Source organism: Colobus angolensis, unplaced genomic scaffold (genome assembly GCF_000951035.1).
Source record: "Colobus angolensis palliatus isolate OR3802 unplaced genomic scaffold, Cang.pa_1.0 Scaffold616, whole genome shotgun sequence".
Lineage (NCBI taxonomy): Eukaryota > Metazoa > Chordata > Mammalia > Primates > Cercopithecidae > Colobus > Colobus angolensis.
The window spans coordinates 380,106-404,832 of NW_012119777.1; the positions used below are offsets into that span (position 1 = coordinate 380,106).

General features: G+C 38.0%; 3 protein-coding genes and 1 pseudogene across 5 annotated transcripts in view; all 4 read left to right on the forward strand.

Moving 5' to 3' along the window:
* The window catches only part of LOC105527310 (hemoglobin subunit gamma), a 118,506-nt gene extending 114,550 nt beyond the window's left edge, over positions 1–3,956 (forward strand). The window contains exon 4 of one of the 2 annotated variants that reach the window (XM_011963606.1): positions 63–3,956. In XM_011963606.1, the coding sequence (XP_011818996.1) occupies positions 63–128 (66 nt within the window). In that variant the 3' untranslated portion in view covers positions 129–3,956. The remainder of the gene's footprint in view (positions 1–62) is intronic. The other variant, XM_011963605.1, reaches the window with a different exon arrangement.
* Positions 3,957–4,868: 912 nt separating this feature from the next.
* Positions 4,869–6,479, forward strand: LOC105527309 (annotated as a pseudogene).
* Positions 6,480–13,845: 7,366 nt separating this feature from the next.
* LOC105527308 (hemoglobin subunit delta) lies at positions 13,846–15,786 on the forward strand. 2 transcript variants are annotated; one of them, XM_011963602.1, is made up of 3 exons: positions 13,846–14,132; positions 14,247–14,469; positions 15,373–15,626. In XM_011963602.1, exons 1-3 carry the CDS (start codon positions 14,041–14,043, stop codon positions 15,499–15,501), a joined length of 444 nt encoding a protein of 147 aa, XP_011818992.1. In that variant the 5' UTR covers positions 13,846–14,040; the 3' UTR covers positions 15,502–15,626. The 2 variants fall into 2 exon arrangements, with proteins under 2 accessions (XP_011818992.1, XP_011818993.1); XM_011963603.1 differs by lacking the exon at positions 15,373–15,626 and adding an exon at positions 15,666–15,786 and having other exon boundaries at positions 13,865–14,132.
* Positions 15,787–21,219: 5,433 nt separating this feature from the next.
* Positions 21,220–22,969, forward strand: HBB (hemoglobin, beta). The gene is made up of 3 exons (XM_011963601.1): positions 21,220–21,486; positions 21,609–21,831; positions 22,707–22,969. The coding sequence occupies exons 1-3, from the start codon at positions 21,395–21,397 to the stop codon at positions 22,833–22,835; spliced, it is 444 nt and encodes a 147-aa protein (XP_011818991.1). The 5' UTR covers positions 21,220–21,394; the 3' UTR covers positions 22,836–22,969.
* The last annotated feature ends 1,758 nt before the right edge of the window (positions 22,970–24,727 follow it).

Consider the following 24,727-nt stretch of genomic DNA (forward strand, 5'->3'; position numbering starts at 1 on the left):
TCCTGGGAAATGTGCTGGTGACTGTTTTGGCAATCCATTTCGGCAAAGAATTCACCCCTGAGGTGCAGGCTTCCTGGCAGAAGATGGTGGCTGGAGTGGCCAGTGCCCTGTCCTCCAGATACCACTGAGCCTCCTGCCCACGATGCAGAGCTTTCAAGGATAGGCTTTATTCTGCAAGCAATAAAAATATTAAATCTATTCTGCTGAGAGATTACACATGATTTTCTTCAGTTCTTTTTTTACATCTTTTAAAATATATGAGCCACAAAACGTTTATATTGAGGGATGTGTGTATGTGTATTTCTGCATGGCTATGTGTGTTTGTGGTGTGTGCATGCTCCTCATTCATTTTTACATGAGATGTGAATTTTGATGAGCAAATAAAAGAACAAAACAGTTAAGACACTTATATACGGGACTTCTGCAAGTGGGGGGTAAATTGTGTAGGAGAAAACTGGTAAGAAGGAATACCTCTATAGGACAGGACTCCTCAGAAACAGATGTTTTGGAAGAGATGGGGAAAGCTTCAGTGAAGACCTGGGTGTTGGATTGCAGCAGAGTGGCAAGGATGGCTCTTAATGAAGGGAAAGTGTTCCAAGCTTTTGGCGGTCAAGGTTTACTCAGGTGTAGCATTTCTCTTTTGTTAGGCGGAATGCTATTATTAATGGCACCTGGCTTTTCATAGCCCTTATGGATGCCTAAGAAAGTGAGATTAATCCCATGCCCTCATGTGTGCAGATTGGTCACAGCATTTCCAGGAAGAGACCTCACTGTAAGCTTCTGGGGGAGGTGGGGACTTAGGTGTAAGAAATGAATCAGCAGAGGCTCACAAGTCAGCATGAGCATGTTGTGTCTGAAAAACAGATCAGCACTGTGAGATCAAAAGTAGTGGGAAGAATTTGTACAAAATTAATTGGAAGGCTTACTCAATGGAATTTTTGTATAGTTGGATGTTAGTGCATCTGTATAAGTAAGAGTTTAATGTGATGGTGTTATGGATCTAATGTTTGTCTCCTCAAAATTTACATGCTGAATCCCCAACTCCCAGCTGACCTTACTTGTAGGGGAGGCTTTTGAAAAGTAACTAGGTTTAGATGAGCTCATAAGAGCAGATCCCCAACATAAAATTTTTTTCCTTATCAGAAGCAGAGAGACCAGCCATTTCTCTTCCCTCCCAGTGAGGACACAGTGAGAAGTCAGTCATTTGCAATCCAGGAAGAGAACCCTGACCACAAATCAGCCTTCAGAAACATGAGAAAAATTCTGTTGTTGAAGCCATCCATTCTTTGGTATTTTGTTATAGCACCTTGCACTGAGTAAGGCAGATGAGGAAGGAGAAAAAAATAAGCTTGGGGTTTGAGTGGACTAGAGACCATGTTTATCTCAGGTTTACAAATCTCCCCTGGTCCCCTAAGTTTCAGTATAAAATACTTATTCTACTACTCTCATCTGTAAGACCCAAATAATAAGCCTGTTCCCTTCTCTCTAATTTTGATTTCTCTTATTTTTACTTCAACATGCTCTACTGTAGCCTTGCAATGTCTTTACATACAGTGAAATGTCAAGTTCTTTATTCCTTTTTTTTCTTTCTTTCTTTTTTTCTCCTTAGCCTCAGAATTTGGCACATGCCCTTTCTTCTTTCAGGAACTTCTTTCTCCAAACGTCTCTGCCTGGCTCCATCATATCATAAAGGACCCACTTGAAATGCAGTTACTATCATTTCACAGTATGCATTTTTTTTTTAAGTCATAGCAAGTTTCTTAAGAGAGTAAAGAAATAAAAGAATGACTATTGCATAGGCAGAGCACCCCCGAGGGCCACTGGTTGTTCATTTTTATGGTTATTTCTTGATGATACGTTAAACAAGTTTTGGATTATTTCTGCCTTCTCTTTTTAGGTCATATAGGGTAACTTCCTGACATTGCCATGGCATTTGTTTTTATTTTTTCTTTTGATTTAATTTAATTTTACCTTAAATTCCAGGGTACATGTGCAGGATATGCAGGTTTGTTTTATAGGTAAAAGTGTGCCATGGTTTTAATGGGGTTGTTTGTTTGTTTGTTTTTCTTGTAAAGTTGTTTAAGTTTCTTATTTACTCTGGATGTTAGGCCTTTGTCAGAAGAATAGATTGCAAACATTTTTCCATGTTCTGTAGATTGTCTTTCGCTCTGATGGTAGTTTCTTTTGCTGTGAAGGAGCTCTTTAGTTTAATTAGATTCCATTACTCAATTTTTGGTTTTGCTGCAATTGCTTTTCATGTTTTCATCATGAAATCTTTGCCCATGCCTATATCATGAATGATATTGCCTTGATTTTTTTCTAGGCTTTTTAGAGTTTGGGGTTTTTCATTTAAGTCTCAAATCCATCTGGAGTTAATTTTTGGATAAGGTATAAGGAAGGGGTCCAGTTTCATTTTTCAGCATATGGCTAGCTAGTTCTGCCCATCATTTATTAAATTGAAAATCCTTTCCCCATTGCTTGCTTTTGTCAGGTTTCTCAAAGACCAGATGGCTGTAGATACAATATGCAGTTTCTTCAAGTCATGTAATACCACCTGAAATCTCTTATTCATTCATTTATTTCAGTATGTATGCTGGTCTCCTCTAGTCACTATAGTGAGGGCACCATTAGACCAAAGAATCTGTCTGTCTAGATCTTGTAAGATTCTCAGAATTAAGAAAAATGGATGGCATATGAAACTTAGTGGATGACATATGGAACCTAATATGTACTTGTTGAATTAATACATAAAATGCAACAGGAAGAAGTTGACAACTGCAATGATGACCTGGTATTGATGATATAAGAGTCTATAGATCACACTAGAAGCAATAATCATGGAAAACAATTGGAAACAGGGAACAGCCACAGACATGAAAGAATCAATACAGGAAGGTGATCGCAGGTCTCACTTTTCTTGGAGCAGGTGAGAGAAAAGTGGAAGTTCGCAGTAACTATTGAATTCCTGGTTGGCCGACGGAAAGATGGGGTAGCTGTTCACCGATATGCAGGGTTTTAGATGTATGTACCTAAGGATATGAGGTATGGCAATGAACAGACATTCTGTTGGGAATTAGTTTTAGGGCCATTAAAGGACACGACCTGAAGTGTCCTCTCAGGCCAGTCCCCACAACTCAATATAAATGTGTTTCCTGCATATAGTCAAGGTTGCCACTTCTTTTTCTTCATATCATCGATCTCTGCTCTTAAAGATAATCTTCTTGGTTTTGCCTCAAACTTTGTTTGTCACTACAAACTCTCCCCATGTTCCTAAGTAAAACAGATAACTGCCTCTCAACTATATCCAGTAGACTAAAATCCTGTGTCTCCAATATCAGAAATTCAGCTTTAATATATTGGATTGAACTCTTTGAAATTTAGAGTCTCCTTGAAGTATGCATGAGGATGATCTCCTAAACTTTATTTCTTGTAAGGATTTATTTCAGGGGGAACACACAAACTAGCATCTCAAACCTCTAAGTATGAGGGTAATAAGTCTTAAGAATATAAAATAAACTGTTATTCTCTCTGCTGGTGGAAGCGTGCCCTGTCTATTCCTGAAATTGCTTGTTTGAGACGCATGAGAAGTGCAGCACCTGAGACATGTGCAGCAGTCTGTGGAATATTGGCAGTGAAGAATGTCTCTGCCTGATTAGATATAAAGACTAGCATTAGACACAAAGACACAGCATTAGACTGTAGATCAAGCCTGTGCCAGACACAAAAGGCCTAATGCCCAGCATGGGCCATGGAAACTTCTTCTATCCTCTTGCTTAAACAGAGCAGCACCCTTCTCCCCCAACACTATTAGATGCTCTGGCATAATTTTGTAGATATGTGGCATTTGACATGGACTATTGTTGAGTGATTCAGAGGAAATCTCCTTTGCTCAGATAAGTACACTGACTACAAAATGGATTTTAAAAACACAGTAATAAAACCCAGTTTTCCCCTTACTTCCCTACTTTGTTTCTTATTCTGCTTTCTTCCAAATGGATGCTCGATACAGGTGTTTATTTCTATTCTATTCTAAAAAGTGATGAAATTGGCTGGGCGCGGTGGCTCACGCCTGTAATCCCAGCACTTTGGGAGGCCAATGCGGGTGGATCACGAGGTCAGGAGATCAAGACCATCCTGGCTAACATGGCGAAACCTCGTCTCTACTAAAAATACAAAAAGTTAGCCAGGCATGGTGGCAGGTGCCTGTAGTCCCAGCTACTCGGAAGGCTGAGGCAGGAGAATGGCGTGAATCAGGGAGGTGGAGCTTGCAGAGAGTGAGAGAGAGAGAGAGAGAGAGAGAGAGAGAGAGGGAGATGATGATGATGAAATTGTGTACTCAATGTAGTCTCAAGAGAATTGAAAACCAAGAAAGGCTGTGGCTTCTTCCACATAAAGCCTGGATGAATAGCACGTTGCTACATTGTCACAACTCCTGACCCAGGAATTGATGGCTAAGATATGTGTAATTCTTATCCTTTTCAGCTGTAACTTATTCCTGTTTGTCAGCATTCAGGTTATTAGCAGCCACTGGTGAAGACTTTGAGAAATAAATTGCACACTGGATGGTGGGGGTAGTGTAGGAAAATGGGGGGGAAGAAGTAAAGTTTCAAATTAAGCCTGAACAGCAAAGTTCCCCTGAGAAGGCCACCTGGATTCTATCAGAAACTTGAATGTCCATCTTGCAAAACTTCCCTTGCCCAAACCCCACCCCTGAAGTCACAACACACCCTTGACCAATAGATTCATTTCACTGAGAGAGGCAAAGGGCTGGGGGCCAGAGAGGAGAAATAAAAGCCACACAAGAAGCAGAAGTGCAGGCATGCTTCTGGCTCATCTGTGATCGCCAGGAAACTCCCAGATCTGACACCATGGTGCATTTCACTGCTGACGAGAAGGCTGCTGCCGCTAGCCTGTGAAGCAAGTTTAGGTGAGAAGGCTAAAGGTGAGATTCTGGGCAGGTAAGTACTGGAAGCCAGGGCGAGGTGCAGAAAGGCAGAAAGGCAGAAAGTGTTTCTGAAAGAGGGACTAGCCCATTGTCTTACAGAGTCTGACTTTGCATCTGCTCTGTGATTATGACTGTCCCTCAGTCTCCTGGTTGTCTACCCATGGACCCAGAGGTACTTTGAAACTTTTGGCTGTCTGGGCTCTGGCTGTGCCATAATGGGCAACCCTAAAGTCAAGGCACATGGCAAGAAGGTGCTGATCCACTTCGGAAAAGCTATTATGCTCATGGATGACCTCAAAGGCACCTTTGCTATGCTGAGTGACCTGTACTGTTAACAAGCTGCACGTGGACCCTGAGAACTTCCTGGTGAGTACTAAGTACACTCATGCTTTCTTCTTTACCCTTAGGTATTTGCACCATGGGTGCTTTTGAAAGCAGAGGTGGGTTTCTCTTGTGCTATGAGTCAGCTATGAGATATTATATTTCAGCGGTGGGATCGTTTTTGAGAGTTATGTTGCTCTAAATAACATAACTGAAATTTGGTAGAGCAAGGACTACGAATAATGGAAGGGCACTTACCACTTGATAGCTCTGAAAAACACTTCTTATAAAAAATTCTGGCCAAAATTAAACTGAGTGTTTTTGGATGAGGGAATGGAAGTTAAGATAGAGAAAATAACATCTTTCCTTTAGTCACTGAAATTTTCTGTGAAAATTAATAGACACTTTTCTGCATAGTCCTGGAGGTCAGAAAAAGATCAACTAGAAAGATTAATGGGAAGCTTTTAAAAAGAGGATATTTCCTTCTGAATGATGATGGTATACTTTTGTGCACATGGTACAGGATTCTTTGTTACGAGTGTTTGGGAAAATTGTATGTGTGTGATGACTGGGGACTTATCCTACCCCTTACAGCTCCTTGAAGTACTGTTATCCTAGTTTTTAAAAAGGACAGAGTCTCTTAAAAAGTGAAGCAATTAATCACACTGTGCTGGGGTAGTGAGTTGGCATAGCAAGTAAAAGAAGGATAGGACACAATGGGAGGTGCAGGGCTGCCAGTCATATTGAAGCTGATGTCTATCCCATAATGGTGAACTTGCCTTTGTGAGAATAAGACTGAGAGTTGCTCAAACTCTGGTCAAAAAGGAAGTAAGAGTTGTATCTATGTACTGCAAGTCCAGCTTGAGGCCTTCTATTCACTATGTACCATTTTCTTTTTATCTTCACTCCCTCCCCAGCTCTTAAGCAACGTGATATTGATTATTTTGGCAACCCACTTCAGCAAGGAGTTTACCCTACAGATACAGGCTTCTTGGCAGGAACCCACAAATGCTGTGGCTAACGCTGTAGCCCTCAAGGGCCATTGAGTTCCCTGTCCGCTATGTTTGTACCTATTGGTCCACTATGTTTGTACCTATGTCCCAAAAGCTCATTTCCTTTAGACGGGGGACACTGGGGAGAAGAGCAGTATCCTGCCTGCAGATTCAGTTCCTGCATGATAAAAATAAAATAAAGAAATATGCTCTCTAAGAAATATCATTGTATTCTTTTTCTGTCTTTATATTTTACATTGATTCAGCCAAAAGGACCCACCATTTCTGATGCAAATGAGAACATTGGAGAATGGGAGTTTAAGTGTAGAGAAAATACTTTCTTGCAATCCTGCAAGATAAGAGAGAACTTGTGGGTGGCTTTAGTGGAGTAGTTACTCCTAGGAAGGGGAAATCGTCCCTAGAATAAGACAATGTCTTTAGAGAAAGGCAGGGCAATGGAGGTACTATTTAGAGATGTAAGAGGATTGTCGATAGTGTGTAGAGGTATATTAGGACTCAAATTAGAGATTCTGTATAGGCTATTATTTGTATGAACTCAGGATATAGCTCATTTGGTGACTGTGGTTCACTTCTACTTATTTTAAACAACATATTTTGATGATTTATAATGCAGTGGGGATGGGGCTTCCTAGAGACCAATCAAGGGCCAAACCCTGAACTTTCTCTCAATGTCTTCAATGGTATTAGTGGAGAATTATCTCTAAGGCATGTGAGCTGGCTGTCTTGGTTTTCATCTGTACTTCATCTGCTACCTCTGTGACCTGAAACATATTTATAATTCCATTAAGCTGTAAATATGGTAGATTTATCATATTTATTTTCCTTAAAGGATTTTTGTAAAAATTAATTGAATTGATACCTGGAAAGTCTTTATTACACTACCCGATAAATAATAAATCTCTTTGTTCGGCTCTCTGTTTCTATAAATATATACAAGTTTTATTGTTTTTGGTGGTAGTGATTTTATTCTCTTTCTATATATACATATGTGTGCATTCATAAATATATACAATTTTTATGAATAAAATAATTATTGCCAATCAATATTGAAAACAACTGATTTCTGTTGAAGACAAAAGTCTTGTTTATGTGAGTAAACAGCAGATTAAAAGGCTGAGATTTAGGAATTAGCATGTTAGGTCAAGTTGGTAGAGGAGAATATGGACATTTAAAAGAGGCAGGGTGATATAAAATTAGGGAAACTGGATGCAGAGACCAGAAGAAGCAAGAAAAATAGCTATTGTTTTGAGCAAAAATCACTGAAAATTCTTGCATATAAGAGTGACATAATAAACAGGGAAATGTAGGAAAATTGATTCACATGTATATATAGAACTGATTAGACAAAGTCTAACTCAGGTATAGTCAGAGGAGCTTGCTGTAATTATATTGAGGTGATGGATAAAGAACTGAAGTTGATGGAAACAATGAAGTTAAGAAAAAAATTGAGTAAGAAACCATCATGGCAGTGATTGCACAGAACTGGAAAACATTGTGAAACAGAGAGTTAGAGATGACAGTTAAAATCTCTGCCTGTGAATGAAAAGCAGGAAATGTATTGACAGAAGAGAAAATGCCTACAAGCCCCCTGTTTGAATCTGGCAATGAACATAACCATTCTGTGGCAATCGCTTCAAATTCCTGTACCCAAGACCCTTAGGAAGTATGCAGCACCCTCAAACTGACTCAAAATAGGTTTTAGAAGATATAATATCCTTTCTTCTCCAGTTTCACTAATCCCGAAACCTCTTTCTCAAAGTATTTCCTGTATGTGTCCACCCCAAAGAGCTCGTCTCATCATATCCCTTGAGTAGGAGCACATAGATAGGCGGTGCTACCATTTAATAGCTTCTGAAATTCCTTTGTCATATTTTTGAGTCCCCACTAATAACCCACAAAGCAGAATAAATAACAGTTGCTCATGTGCAATAATCACTCAACTGTCTTGTAGCATACATTAATTAAGCACATTCTTTGAATAATTACCATGTCCATTCACACTTTAAAATTTCATACTTGTGCTATCCCCTGCCCTTCTGAATGTCATTCTGTATTTTAAATTAAGAGACAAGAGTTCAATTTCCTGTGTTACTTACTGTTCATTTCTCGCTGAGCAGTTTTCACATTCACCTTTACTGGAAAATACGTAAGTACACATCTTGACACACAGGAAAAATATACCAAACTGACATGAAGCATGAATGCTTGTGCATGTAGTCATATAAAATCTTGCAGCAATGTAAACATTCTCTGATACACACATACAGATGTGTGTATATGTCTATACAATTTCCTATGCTCCATGAACAAACATCCCATGCACACATAAGAATACACACTGTTACAGACGCATACTTGAGTGCATTGACAAAATTACCCCAGTCAATCTAGAGAATTTGGATTTCTGCATTTGACTCTGTTAGCTTTGTGCATGCTGTTCATTTACTCTGGGTGATGTTTTTCCCTCATTTTGTCCTGTCTATCTTGTACTCATACTTTAAGTCTTAACTTAAATGTCATTTCAACTAAGAAGCTATTTTTGTTTTAAATTTTAACTGGGCTAAAAGTCCTGTCTATAAACTCTGCTATAATTATGGGCTCTTTCTTTTTTATAATATTTAGAATTTTTCCTACTAATGTACTTAATCTACTCATTGTGTATTCCTACCACTAAATATTAACCTCTTTTATGGTAGAGACATTGTCTTGTAAACTTTTATTTCCCTAGTATTTGGAGATTTAAAAAATGATTAAACTATCCAAAAATTAGATCTCTCTTTTCTACATTATGAGTATTACACTATCCGTAGAGAAGTTTGTTTGAGACCTAAACTGAGAAACCTTTGATTCTAAAATGACTATGTGATATCTTAGTATTTATAGGTCATGAGGTTCCTTCCTCTGCCTCTATACGGTTGTTCCCTCAATCTCCCTTGCTGTAGTTTGATTAGTCAATGAGTATGTGTCTTGCATTTATTCACATCAGAATTTCATACACTAATAAGACATAGTATCAGAAATCAGTTTATTAGTTATATCAGTTAGGGTCCATCAAGGAAAGCACAAACCACTATCAGTTACTCAACCTAGAATTAATTAAAGCTTTTAATAGTTAATTATCCTTGTATTAGAAGACCTAAAATAGCAAATAAAGGACAGTGCAGAAATCTAGATGTTCGTAACAACAGAAAACTTTTTCCGCCATCAGGCCGAAAAGGACAGAAGGAGAAAATGTTTATACCACCAGCGTCCAGAACCAGGGGTCTACTGGATTCAGTGAGATCACTGGGGGCTCCTTGGAGAGAGCCAGAACTGTCTAATGGGGGCATCAAAATATCAACCATAAAAAAGACTGTCTGCTATAGGAGATCCCTTCAGAGAGAGAGAGCGTGAGGAGAGAGAGAAGGCCAGAAATAATCTTGCTTATGCTTTCCCTCAGCTAGTGTTTACCATTACAGAATGTACACGGGACCAAAAGGGTGAGTAAACCTGAGAAATGTCACTTCCTCAAATACAGAGAACACTGAGGGAAGGATGAGGAATAAATTTGAAAGCAGTGTGGTAATTGACAGAAGGAAACTAGGATGTGTCCAATAAATGAATAATTATAGTGTGTAATGATTATTGCAATGATTAATGTATTGATAAGATAATATGAAAACACAGAATTCAAAGAGCAGTGAACTGAGATTAGAACGGTGGAGAGCACTGGCATTTAAGAATGCCACTTACACTTATAATGTGTCTCCTATGCATTGTTCTGTGCATATGAATATATCATATCAATATTCATTATCTGAACATTATAAACTAGGTACAAAGCACAAATAATTTATTTTTTCAGGTTAGCAAGAATGTATTATTATTATTATTATTATTATTTGAGACGGAGTTTTGCTCTGGTTGTCCAGGCTGGAGTGCAATGCCACGATCTAGGCTCACTGTAACATCTACCTACCAGGTTCAAGTGATTCTCCTGCCTCAGCCTCCCAAGTAGCTGGGATTGCAGGCATCTGCCACCATGCCCAGCTAATTTTGTATTTTTAGTAGAGAGGGGGTTCCATGTTGGTCAGGCTGATCTCAAACTCCTGACATCAGGTGATCCACCCACCTTGGCCTCCGAAAGTGCTGGGATTACAGGTGTGAGCCACCATGCCCAGCCAAGAATGTGAATTTTGTAAAAGGATGTAACCCATATTTCTCTGACCCTAGAGTCCTTAGTGTTTCTCCCATACCATGTGGCTCATCCCCCTTACATACATTTCCCATCTTTTACCCTATCTTTTCCTTTTCATTTCAGCTTTTCACTGTGTGTCAAAATCTAGACCCTTATCTTCTGCTTACTCTGAAACCAACAGCAAGTTGAATTCCATTCTAACCAACGTTAACATTATGCTAATTAAAATCCATACTGAGTTCTAAAATCATTGGGGATTTTGGGGACTATGTCTTACTTTGTACTTCCTTGAGATTTCACATTAAGTGTTGGTGTTCATTAAAGGTCCTTCATTTAATTTTGTATTCGTCACACTCTCGGATTCACAGTTATATCTAAACTCTTAAATATAGCTTGTATAATCCCAGTTCCCAAGTCTGATTTCTAGCTCTGTCCTCTGACCTCAGTGCCAAACCCATATATCAAACTATGTACTGAGCTTATTTGTATAGATGTCCTATAGGCACCTCAGACTCAGCATGGTCGCTTCACTTTTTATACTAAAACTGTTTCTCTTCCAGTGTTTTCCATTTTAGTCATTGGATAGCTACTTGCCCACTCACCAAGCTCAGAGACTCAAAATCATTTCCTTACCTCTAATCAACAGTTCAATTCTGCTTGAATTTGTCCCTGTCTATTAATCACTGCTCTTACTGCCCACAGTCAGGTCCTCATTGTTTCCTGGACAAGAGTAGATGCTATTCTTTCCATGTTAAGACCTTATCCTGGCTGGATGTGGTGGCTTAGGCTTGTAAACCCAGCACTTTGGGAGGCCAAGGCAGGCAGATCACTTAAGGTCAGGAGTTCGAGACCAGCCTGACCAACATGGTGAAACCCCATCTCTACTAAAAATACAATATTAGCTGGGCATGTGGTGCATGCCTGCAATCCCAGCTACTCGAGTGGCTGATGCAGAAGAATTGCTTGAACCCAGGAGGTGGAGGCTGCAGTGAGCCTAGATCACGCCATTACACTCCAGCTTGGGCACTAGGGATAAAACTCCATCTCAGACGAGAAAAGAAAAAAAGACCTTATCCTGTTATACAAACACTCTCAATGCAATCCTTATATAATAAACATGTAACCAGATCTCCCAATGTGTAAATCATTTCAGGTAGAACAGAATTAAAGGGAAAAGCCAAGTCTTTGGAATTAACAGACAAAGATCAAATAACAGTCCTCATGGCCTTAAGAATTTACCTAACCTTTTTTTTTAGAATCAATTTTCTTATATATGAATTGGAAACATAATTCCTACCTCACAAACACATTCTAAGATTTTAAGGAGATGTTCATGAAGTACATCATCTGTAATTTTTAACAGGTAGTGGTAGTGATTTACATAGCACACTGTAATCTGTTCTTGTATGTTCTTTTCCATTCTGTTTTCTTGACCTGGTTGTATTCTTTCTGAGCTCCAGATACATATATCTAAGTACATCCTTTTGCATTTTACAAGAGTGCATAAAATACAGTGTATCTGAGACTGAATTTCTGATCTTATCATACCACTGGACTCACAATTGTGGTCCTATTCTTGTGTTCACGACCTCAGTGACTGACATCACCGTCATGATCTAAATTTGATGATAGAAATGCATTGTCACTTTCTTCCCTCCTGCAACAGAAGCCCAGCTATTTGTCTCCCATTTTCTCTACTTCTAAAATACATTTCTTCACTAAGTGAGAATAATCTTTTAAACACACAAATCAAACCATGCCACCATCTTCCTTGAATTACTCAATATCTTCTCTTGGCTTCCAGGTTACAGAAAAATAATTTGTAACAAAGTTTAAAGGTTATTCATGGCTCCTCTCTACCCTATTTTATAACATTTCCCCTTGTGATCAGAATCTCAGTTACATCATCCATCTTTCTAAATACAAATCAAATCATATAGTTAAAACTCACCTCTGGTTACTTTTAATCTAGCAACTACTGCAAAATGCATTTGTGTTGTTACATGTTAAGCAGTAGTTGATTCTTTTCATTTCTGTCTAATATTCTATTCCTTAACTATACCATAATTTATCAGTTCTACTTTTGATAAACATTTAAGTGGCTACCAGTTTGAGGTTTTTATGAATATTGCTGTCATAAGCATTTCTATACACATCTTTGGATACACACATGCATGTGTTTCTGAATATCTAAAAATGCAATTGCTACGTAATAGATTTATCATGTATCCAGCTTTGGTGGATACTATTAAATGTTTTCCAAAGGGGTTATACTATTGTACACTCTCACCAACAGAGTTTGAGAGTTTCTATTGATCCATATTATTACCAAAATTTGAACTGTCAGTCTTATCTCTTCTCTTGTCTCTTTTTTCCTCTTTTTCCCCTTCCCTTCCTCTCTCTCTTCTTTTCTTTTCTCTCTTCTTCTCTTCTTTCCTCTCTTCCCTTCCCTTTCTCTTTCTCTTCCCTATCCCTTCTCCTCTCCTCTCCCCTCCTTTTTCCTCCTCTCCTCTCCATTATTTGTTTTTCCCTCTTCTCCTCTATCCATTCCATCCTCTCTCTTCCCCTCTTCCTTCCTTCCTTTCACTAGGAAAGGATTGACCTCCTCCTCTCTTTCCCTCAATCCTTCCTTTTGGATATGCTCATAGGTGTGTATTTGTCTGCCACTGTGGCATTATTTGAATTCAGAAAAGAGTGAAAAACTACTGGGTTCTTCATTCCTGGGTCTAATTCCACATTTTTTTTAAGAACACAGTTGTAAAACTTTCTGTACTAGCATTTTCCCGGGAACTTCATTAAATTTAATCTGGCTGAATATAGTAAATCTACTTGGCACTTTCTCTGCATTCTTTCTATAGTCATACCATAATTTTAAACAATCATAATATTTGTATATAATATTTGATTTTATCTGTCATTAAAATGTTACCCTTAAAATTCATGTTTCCTGAACCTATTTCAGTAACTGGTAAAAAAACCACCATTCATTTTTTAAACATTCTTTTAATGGGCATTTATTTCAATATAATAAAAAATAAGAGTTTTATTATAGGAAGAATTTAGCAAAAGAAGGAGGAAGCAAGCAAGTTTAAATGGCAGCAATAGATTTGTCCATTCCACTCTCTTTAAGTTCCCTTGGAGACAAAAATCCCTAGAGACAAAGAAGAACGTTATATTGAGTCAACTTGTTAAAACATCTGCCTCTAGACACGTTTTCTTAGTATAAAGTGACAGAAACAAATAAGTTAAACTCTAAGATACATTCCACTATATTAGACTAAAACACTTCTGCATAAATGAAACTACGAGGATATTTTTAGAAACAACTGCTAAAGAGATGTGCTGGAGAGATATGTAGAGGAGAACGGGGTTTCTGAGTCAAGACACACATGACGGAACAGCCAATCTCAGGGCAAGTTAAGGGAACAGTGGAATGAAGGTTCATTTTTCATTCTCACAAACCAATGAAACCCTGCTTATCTTAAACCAACCTGCTCACTGGAGTAGGGAGGATAGGACCAGCATAAAAGGGAGGGCAGAGCTTCTGACATAACCGTGTTCACTAGCAACCTCAAACAGACACTATGGTGCATCTGACTCCTGAGGAGAAGACTGCTGTCAGTGCCCTGTGGGGCAAAGTGAATGTGGATGCAGTTGGTGGTGAGGCCCTGGGCAGGTTGGCATCAAGGTTACGAGACATGGAAGCTGAGCATGTGTAGACAGGGAAGACTCCTGGGTTTCTGATAGGCACTGACTCTCTCTGTCCCTTGGGCTGTTTTCCTACCCTCAGGTTACTGGTGGTCTACCCTTGGACCCAGAGATTCTTTGAGTCTTTTGGGGATCTGTCCTCTCCTGCTGCTGTTATGGGCAACCCTAAGGTGAAGGCTCATGGCAAGAAGGTGCTAGGCGCCTTTAGTGATGGCCTGGCTCACCTGGACAACCTCAAGGGCACTTTTTCCCAGCTGAGTGAGCTGCACTGTGACAAGCTGCACGTGGATCCTGAGAACTTCAGGGTGAGTCCAGGAGATGCTCCACTTTTCTCTTTTTACTTTCTAATCTTACATTTTGGTTCTTTTACCTAGCTGCTCTTCCCCCATGTTTTTGTCTATTTTACTATATTTTATCATTTAATGCCTCTAAAATTTCGTTAATTTTTTATTTCAATATTCTGCATTTTTTCCTTCCTCACAATCTTGCTATTTTTAAAATTAAATTATTTAATATCCTGTCTTTCTTAACCCCCCCGCTTCATTTTTCCTTCTCTAACCACAAATCAAATTATGCACACCAACTCTCATCTGCTAATTCTGCACTTAGAATAATCCTTTTGTCTCTCCACATGGGTATGGGAGAGGCTCCAACTCAAAGAGGGGAGGCATAGAATGCTGTTTTAGAGGCTGCAAATCATTTTACAATAAGGAATAATTGGAATTTTATAAATTCAGTAGTAAATGGGATGGAAAGGAAAGTGAATATTTGGTTATGAAAGATTAGAAAATTACACTGGAGGTGGGGCAGAATCATTATTAGGAGACAGCCCATCATCACACTGATTAATCAATTAATTTGTATCTATTAATCTGTTTATAGTAATTAATTTGTATATGCTATATACACATACAAAATTAAAACTAATTTGGAATTCATTTGTATATAACATTATACAGCATATATACCCTATATGTACATATATAGACTATATGATTGTTAAGTACATAGAGGGTGTGTATAGTATAGATATATGTTATATGTATGCATTCATATATGTACTTATTTATGCTGATGGGAATAACCTGGGGATCAGTTGTGTCTAAGATTTGGGCAGAAAAAAAATCGGTGTTGGCCCAGTTTCTCAGAAGCCAGTCTTCATTTCTCTGTTAACCATATGCGTGTATCTGCCTACCTTTTCTCCGCAGCTCCTGGGCAACGTGCTGGTGTGTGTGCTGGCCCACAACTTTGGCAAGGAATTCACCCCACAGGTGCAGGCTGCCTATCAGAAGGTGGTGGCTGGTGTGGCTAATGCCCTGGCTCACAAGTACCATTGAGGTCCTGGATTATTTCCTGATAATCATAAGAAGACCCTATTTCCCTAGATTCTATTTTCTGAACTTGGGAACACAACGTCTACTTCAAGGGTATGGCTTCACCTAATAAAGAACGTTCAGCTCAACTTCCTGATTAATTACACTTATTTCATTTTCTTGCCTAGGTATGTAAGAAGGTTCCTGAGTGTCTACAGATAGGGAGCACTTGTGTATTTTACAAAGAGGACATGGGAAATGGGAAAAACAAGGGAACCGTACAAAGCATTAATGGATGACATTTCTACCTCCAAAGAAAAGAAATTATCAAGAACTCTTCATACAGAGATGATACTGGCACTGCAGAGGCTCTAGGGAAGACCTCAACCCTAAGACATAGCCTCAAGGCTAATCATATGATTAAACTCCAACAATTACTGAGAAAATAATGTGCTCAGTTAAAGGCATAATGATTGCTCAAGACAGTGTTATGGTCTCTTTCTTCCTACTTCCTTTGCCTGCACATGTTAGCCCATAATACTATACCCCATCAAGTGTTCCTGCTCCAAGAAATCGTCTCCTCCTCTTACTTGCCCCAGAACATCTCTGTGAAGAATTTCCTCTGATCTTCCCGTATTTCGGTTAAGATTCATTGCTCATGTATTACTTGTGACCTCAGCCTTAATAAACTTTTCGATACTACCCAAAAAATCTTTCCAAACCCTCCCCCACACCATTTTTTATACTTTTCTTATTTATTTCATGCACACACACACTCCATGCTTTATAAACAGTTCTGCCTATTCTCCACATTCTTATATGCCTACTGTGCCTTGTATTAAATTCATCTATAGGCAGCAAGAAAATATTTATTCAAGAAAATAATGAATAAATGAATGAATGAATGAGTAAATGAGCAAATGAAGAAATGATTATTCCTTGCTTTAGAACTTCTGGAACTAGAGGACAATATGAATCATACCATTGCACAGTGTTTCTTTGTCATTAATGCAACAACAAACAAAGAAGAAGCATGCAGTAAACAACCAAACAGTCATTTCCTTTTTTATCATAGGTAGTACTTTTTTTTCTTTGAGCACCATTTTTGCCATAGGTAAAATTAGAAGGACTTTTAGAACTTTCTTACTTGTATACATTTTTATAAATCTGTATTATATGACTGTTGATTAATTTTAAACTTACTTGAATACCTAAACAGAATCTGTTGTTTCCTTGTGTTTAAAAGTGCTTTCATAGTAACTCTGTCTGTACTGCCAGAATATATTGACAATGCATTATAGTTAACTGTTATGATCACAATATTTTGAATTGACTGGCAGCAGAAGCTCTTTTATATCCATGTGTTTTCCTTAAGTCATTATACATAGTAGGCACTGAGGACTCTTTATATCTGAAGAGGATATTTAGGAACCACTGGTTTACATATCAGAAGCAGAGCTACTCAGGGCATTTTGGAGAAGATCACTTTCACATTCCTGAGCATAGGGAAGTTCTCATAAGAGTAAGATATTAAAAGGAGATACTTGTGTGTTACTCGAAAAACAGTAAGAGAGACTGTAGACCTTATGATCTTGATAGGGAAAAACAAACTACCTTCCTTTCTCCAAAAGTCAAAACAAGAGCAAATATAGCTTACTAAACCTTCTTCTATTCCTACACCATTACTAAATCTAGGCAAAACGTTGGCCTTAAAAATCCCAATACCGGAGAATTCATGAGAACATCACCTGGATGGGACATTGCCGAGCACGCACAATTACTACAGGCCAGTCATTGCTATCTTCATATTGAGAATGAGGAGGTCAAGAGATGAAAAACGACTTGGCACCTTGTTGCTATATTAAAATTATTTGTTAGAGTAGAGCTTCTGCAAGAGTCTAGGAGTGTGGGAGCTAAATGATGATACACATGGACACAAAGAAGAGATCAACAGACATGCAGGTCTACTTGAGGGTTGAGGGTGGGAAGAGGGAGAGGATGAATAAAGTACCTATTGGGTACTAAGTTTATTAGCTGAGTGATGAAATAATCTGTACATCAAAACCCAGTGACATGCAATTTACCTATATAAGTTGTACATGTACCCCCAAATTTAAAATAAAAGTGAAAACAAAATTAATTCCTCAAGATTTGACTTTAATTTTATTTGATAATTTATCAAAAGGTTGTTTTCCTTTTCTCACCATAGCATTGCTTTATAAACCATGCTCAATATGTCTGAATGAAAGGGTGCATGTGTATATGTGTGTGTGTCTGTGTGTGTGTGAGAGAAAGAGAGGGAGGGAAGAACGGAGGAGAGGACACAATAATGTGAATTTGAGTTCACAAACATTTTAAAATAAAATAATTTAATGTCAGGATAATTTAGCATAATAATCTCCTAAATCATCCATCTCTTGACCTTCAGAGCAGTCTTCTAAATTAATGCCTACATGTTTGTAAAGGGTGTTCAGACTGAAGCCAAGATTCTACCTCTAAAGAGATGCAGTCTCAAATTTATCTGGAGTCTGTACCTCTGCTCTCCATAAATTGACACATCATGGCTCACTTAATGAGGTTTAAAAAAAAAGCTAATTCTGAATGAAAATCTGAACCCAGTGGAGGAAATATTGATGAACAAGGTGTAGACTGAAATATAAATTTCTCTGTAATAATTATGTATATACTTTAGCAAAGTTGTGTCTATGTCGACTTTATTGCTTTTTGGTAAGAAATACAACTTTTTAAAGTGGACTAAACTATCCTATTTCCAAACTATTTTGTGTTTATGCAGTTTGTTTCTATGGGTTCTGGTTTTCTTGGGGCATTTTTATTTCATTTTAATTAATTAATTCTGAGAAGATGGATGAATTGTGCTTACTGAGAGATTGTGTATCTGGGAGAGAAGTCTGCAGCAAGTAGCTAGACTGTGCTTGACCTAGGAACATATACAGTAGATTGCTAAAATGTTTCACCTGGGGAATTTTAGGTTAAACAGTAGAGCATGTATAAAATACTCTAGTTGAGTGCTGCTTTTGAAACAAATGATAAAACCACACTCCCATAGATGAGTGTCATGATTTTCATGGAGGAAGTTAATATTCATCCTCTAAGTACACTCAGACTAGGCTCGTTCTGGTATAAAATATTAGTATTTAAGAAAGATTAATAGACTGGAGTAAAGGAAATGGACCACTGTCTCTCTTGCTGTCTCTTTTTTGAGGACTTGTGTGTGTGTGTGTGCGCGCGTAGTGGTCAGTGGGGCTGGAATAAAAGTAGAATAGACCTGCACCTGCTGTGGTATCCATTCACAGAGCAGAAGCAAGCTCACAATTGTGAAGATGTCAGTGAGCTTGAGTAGTTTTTCAGGAACTTTGAATGCTGATTTAGATTTGAAACTGAGGCTCTGACCATAACCAAATTTGCACTATTTATCACTTCTTGAAACTTATTTTTGTCTGGTATGCCTGGGCTTTTGATGGTCTTAGTATAGCTTGCAGCCTTGTCCCTGCAGGATTATGGGTAATAGAAAGAAAAGTCTGCATCACACTCTAGTCACACTAAGTAACTACCATTGGAAAAGCAACTCTTGCCTTGAAGCCAGGATGATGGTATCTGCAGCAGTTGCCAACACAAGAGAAGGATCCATAGTTCATCATTTAAGCAAGAAAACAAAATAGAAAAACTTAGGAAAACTATTTCTGAGCATAAGAAGTTGTAGAGTAAGTCTTTAAGAAGGTGGTAATTTCTGCCAGTCAGGATTTCAAAGCTGTTGCTTTGACAAGTTTGGTCTTTCAGAATAATATAAATATAATCTATATTATAATTTCATAAGGTCTGTGGATTTTCTTTGACCTGGGATATTTGCAAAAGACATATTCCAACTTCCACAGAACACTTTATTTCACATATACATGCCTCTTATGTCAGGGATGTGAAATAGGGTCTTGAAAACAGTCTGAATCTAGTACAATGCTAATGCTAATGCAGGTTTAAATTTAATAAGATAAAATCCAAAATCTAAGAGTCAAGTCAAATCTATATGTTTTAACGTTTAAAATATTTTAAAGACCTCTTTTCCCAGGATTCAACATGTGAAATCTTTTCTCAGAAATACACGTTGCTAGATCCTCATTGCTTTAGTTTTTTACAGAGGAATGAATATAAAAAGAAAATACTTGAACTTTGTCTCTCTTACCTCTATAATCATATATAGGCATAATTTTTTAACTTAGGCTCCAGATAGCCATAGAAGAACCAAACGCTTTCTGCATGTGTGAGAATAATCAGAGAGAGATTTCTTCACAAGTACCTGATGAGGGTTGAGACAGGTAGAAAAAGTGAGAGATCTCTATTTAGCAATAATGGAGAAAGTATTTAAGAGAATCAAGCAATGGAAATAAGAAATTTGTAAATTTCCTTCCAATAACTAGAAACAGAGGATCGAGTTTCTTTTGGTTAACCTAAATTTTATTTTATTTTATTTATTTTATATTATTTTATTTTAATTTTGTGTAATTGTAGTTTCAGAGTGTTAAAGCTGAAAGGAAGAAGTAGGAGAAACATGGAAAGTAAAAGTATAACACTTTCCTTACTAAAAGGACATGGGCTTCCAGGTAGGGGCAGGCTTCAGAACGACTGACAGAGCTCTCAGGGAACAAGGAGACTCCACACTGACCTCAGAAATGCTTGCTACCTTTGCTGTTTTCTTTACATCTTTTAACAGCAGGAAGCAGAACTCTGCACTTCAAAAGTTTTTCGTCACCTGAGGAGTTTAGTACAAGCGGGAAAAGGTGCAGGGGGATGGGAGAAAGGAGATCATGTTGGAAAGCTATAGAGATAGAAGAGTAAATTTTAGTAAAGGAGGTTTAAACAAACAAAACATAAAGAGAAATAGGAACTTGAATCAAGGAAATGATTTTAAAACTCAGTGTTCTTGGTGGACTAGAGGAAAAAATAATCTGAGCCAAGTCTGGAAGACCTTTTCCCTTCCTACCACTACTTTTTAAGTCACAGAAGCTTCTTTGTTCCCCGAGACACATTTGCAGATTAGTCCAAGCAGAAACAGTTAGATGTCCCCAGTTAACCTCCTATTTGACACCACTGATTACCGCATTGTTAGTCACACTTTGGATTATAAGTGCCTTTTTCTTTATTTGTATTTTTTACTGCATTAAGGGGTCTCTAATTTTTTATTTCTCATTTCCCAAAACCTAATAAGTAATTATTGCACAGAACACAGTGATTTGTATTTATTCTATTTTTAGACATAATTTATTAGCATACATGAGCAAATTAAGAAAAACAAAACAACAACAAATGAATGAATGCACATATATATATTTTCTTTTCTTACCAGAAGGTTTTAATCCAAATCAGGAGAAGATATGCTTAGAACTGAGGTAGAGTTTTCATCCATTCTGTCCGGTAAGTATTTTGCATATTCTGGAGACACAGGAAGAGATCAATCTATATATCCCTAAGCTGAATTATGGTAGGCAAAACTGTTCCACTTTTAGTGTATCAATTTCTTATTTGTGTAATAAGAAAATTGGGAAAGCGATCTTCAATATGCTTACCAAGCTGTGATTCCAAATATTAGGTAAATACACTTACAAAGGAGGATGTTTTTAGTAGCAATTTGTACTGATGGTATGGGACCAAGAGATATGTCTTAGAGGGAGGGCTGAGGGTTTGAAGTCTAACTCCTAAGCCAGTGCCAGAAGAGCTAAGGACAGGTATGGCTGTCATCATTTAGACCTCACCCTGTGGAGCCACACCCTACAGTTGGCCAATCTACTCCCAGGAGCAGGGAGGGCAGGAGCCAGGGCTGGGCATAAAAGTCAGGGCAGAGCCATCTATTGCTTACACTTGCTTCTGACACAACTGTGTTCACTAGCAACCTCAAATAGACACCATGGTGCATCTGACTCCTGATGAGAAGGCTGCCGTTACCGCCCTGTGGGGCAAGGTGAACGTGGATGAAGTTGGTGGTGAGGCCCTGGGCAGGTTGGTATCAAGGTTACAAGACAGGCTTAAGGAGGCAAATAGAAGCTGGGCATGTGGAGACAGAGAAGACTCTTGGGTTTCTGATAGGCACTGACTCTATTGGGCTATTTTCCCACCCTTAGGCTGCTGGTGGTCTACCCTTGGACCCAGAGGTTCTTTGAGTCCTTTGGGGATCTGTCCTCTCCTGATGCTGTTATGGGCAACCCTAAGGTGAAGGCTCATGGTAAGAAAGTGCTCGGTGCCTTTAGTGATGGCCTGGCTCACCTGGACAACCTCAAGGGCACCTTTGCCCAGCTGAGTGAGCTGCACTGTGACAAGCTGCATGTGGATCCTGAGAACTTCAAGGTGAGTCTATGGGACCCTTGATGTTTTCTTTCCCCTTCTTTTCTATGATTAACTTCATATCATAGCAAGAGGATAAGTATCAGGGTACAGTTTAGAATGGGAAAGAGACAAATGATTGCATCAGTGTGGAACTCTCAGGATCATTTAGTTTCTTTTATTTGCTGTTCATAACAATTGTTTTCTTTTATGTTTAATTCTTGCTTTCTTTTTTTCTTCTCCGCAATTTTTATTATTATACTTAATGTCTTAATGCTGTGTATAACAAAAGGAAATATCTTTGAGATACATTAAGTAACTTAAAAAAAACAGCTTACACGGTCTGCCTAGTACACTACTATTTGGAATATATGTGTTGTTATTTGCATATTTATAATCTACCTACTTTATTTTCTTTCTTTTTAATTAATACATAATCATTATACATATTTATTGGTTAAAGCATAATATTTTAATATGTGTACACATTGCATATTGACCAAATCAGGGTAATTTTGCTTTTGTAATTTTTTAAAATGCTTTCTTGTTTTAATATACTTTTTTGTTTACTTTATTTCTAATACTTCCCCTAAACTGTTTCTTTCAAGGCAATAACCATACAATGTATCATGCTTCTTTGCACCATTCTAAAGAATAACAGTGATAATTTCTGGGTTAAGGCAATAGCAATATTTCTGCATATAAATATTTCTGCACATAAGTAGAATATTTCTGCATATAAATTGTAACTGATGTAAGAGGTTTCATATTGCTAATAGCAGCTACAATCCAGTGATCATTCTGCTTTTATTTTATGGTTGAGATAAGGCTGGATTATTCTGAGTCCAAGCTAGGCCCTTTTGCTAATCATGTTCACATCTCTTGTCTCCCTCCCACAGCTCCTGGGCAACGTGCTGGTGTGTGTGCTGGCCCATCACTTTGGCAAAGAATTCACCCCGCAAGTGCAGGCTGCCTATCAGAAAGTGGTGGCTGGTGTGGCTAATGCCCTGGCCCACAAGTACCACTAAGCTCACTTTCTTGCTGTCCAGTTTCTACCAAAGGTTCCTTTGTTCCCAAAGTCCAACTGCTAAACTGGGGGATATTATGAAGGGCCTTGAGGATCTGGATTCTGCCTAATAAAAAACATTTATTTTCATTGCAATGGTGTATTTAGATTATTTCTGAATATTTTACCTAAAAGTGCATGTGGGAGGTCAGTGCATTTAAAACATAAAGAAATGAAGAGCTAGTTCAAATCTTGGGAAAATACACTATATCATGAACTCCATGAAAGAAGGTGAGGCTGCAAACAACTAATGCATGTTGGCAACAGCCCCTGATGCCTATGCCTTATTCACCCCTTCGAAAAGGATTCAAGTGGAGGTTTGACTTGGAGGTTAAAGTTTTGCTATGTTATATTTTACATTACTTATTGTTTTAGCTGTCTTCATGAATGTCTTTTCACTATTCATTTGCTTATCCTGCACCTCTCAGCCTTGATTCCACTTAATTCTCTTGTTTAGAGATATTACTTTTCCCCTAAAGTGTTCCTTCCATGTTTTATGGCCAGATGGTTTCTCCTCGCCTGGCCACTTAGCCTTAGTTGTCTCTGTTGTGTTATAGAGGTCTACTTGAAGAAGGAAAAACAGGGGGCCATGGTTTGACTGTACTGTGAGCCCTTCTTCCCTGCCTCCCCCACTAACAGTGCTCTGGAATCTGCAATGCTAGTCTCCTGGAACTTTCACTCTTTCACAGTCTGCTTTGGGAGGACTGGGCTTAGAGTGAAAATGTAGGACTGAGAAGAATGTGAAAGGGGGCTTTTTGTAGCTTGATGTTCACTGTTGCCTTATTACCTTGTCATAGGCCCACGCCAAATGGAAGTCCCATTCTTCCTCAGGATGTTTAAGATTGGTAAGTGATTAGAGGTCTGGTCGCTCCCTTATCATGCCCCTTATGGTGCTTCTGGCTCTGCAGTTACTAGCATAGTGTTACCATCAACAACCTTAACTTCATTTTCTTATTCAATACCTAGGTAGGTAGATGCTAGATTCTGGAAATAAAATATGAGTCTGAGGTGGACCTTGTCCTCTCTCCTAGTCGAATTCTGAATCTAGTTGGCAAGATTCTGAAATCAAGGCGTATAATCAGTAATACGTGATGATAGAAGGGTATATAGAATTTTATGATATGAGAGGGTGAAACCCTCAAAGTGAAATGAAATCAGACCTTGTCTTACACCATAAAAAAAAAAATTTCAAAATGGGTTAAAGATTTCAACTAAGACCTAAAACCATAAAAATTTTTAAAGAAGTCATAAGAAGAAAATTCTAATGTTCATGTTGCAGTCATTTTCTGAATTTGAGATGAGAAGCAAAGGCAACAAAAGGAAAAATAAAGAAGTGAGGCTACATCAAACTAAAAAAATCTCCACACAAAAAAGAAAACAATCAACAAATGAAAGGTGACCCATGAAGTGGCATATTTGCAAATCAAATATTTATTATATATTTTGGTTAATATTCAAAACATATAAGAAATTCATATGATTCCATAGCAAACAAAAAATTAAAAATGGGAAAAGAAAAAAAATTAAAAAGAAAGAAATCCTGCCATTTATGGCAGAATTGATGAACCTGGAGGATGTAACACTAAGGAAAATAAGACAAAAAGACAAATACTGCACAATCTTGCTCATATGTGAAATCTAAAAAAGCGAAACTCATGGAAACAAAGAGTAGAGGTGTGATTTCCAGGGGTTGGGAGTGGGAGAATCAGGAAACTATTATTCAAGGGGTATAAAATTTCAGTTATGTGGGATGAATAAATTCTAGATATCTAACGTACAGCATCATGACTGTAGTTAATTGTACTGTGTGTATATTTCAAATTTGCAAAGAGAGGAGAATTTTTTTTTTTTTTT

Coding starts and splice junctions, on each gene's coding strand:
- LOC105527308 (XM_011963602.1), top strand. CDS start 14,041: ATGGTGCATCTGACTCCTGAGGAGAAGACTGCTGTCAGTGCCCTGTGG. Junction 14,133..14,246: donor GGTGGTGAGGCCCTGGGCAG/GTTGGCATCAAG, acceptor TCCTACCCTCAG/GTTACTGGTGGTCTACCCTT. Junction 14,470..15,372: donor TGGATCCTGAGAACTTCAGG/GTGAGTCCAGGA, acceptor TTTTCTCCGCAG/CTCCTGGGCAACGTGCTGGT.
- HBB (XM_011963601.1), top strand. CDS start 21,395: ATGGTGCATCTGACTCCTGATGAGAAGGCTGCCGTTACCGCCCTGTGG. Junction 21,487..21,608: donor GGTGGTGAGGCCCTGGGCAG/GTTGGTATCAAG, acceptor TCCCACCCTTAG/GCTGCTGGTGGTCTACCCTT. Junction 21,832..22,706: donor TGGATCCTGAGAACTTCAAG/GTGAGTCTATGG, acceptor TCCCTCCCACAG/CTCCTGGGCAACGTGCTGGT.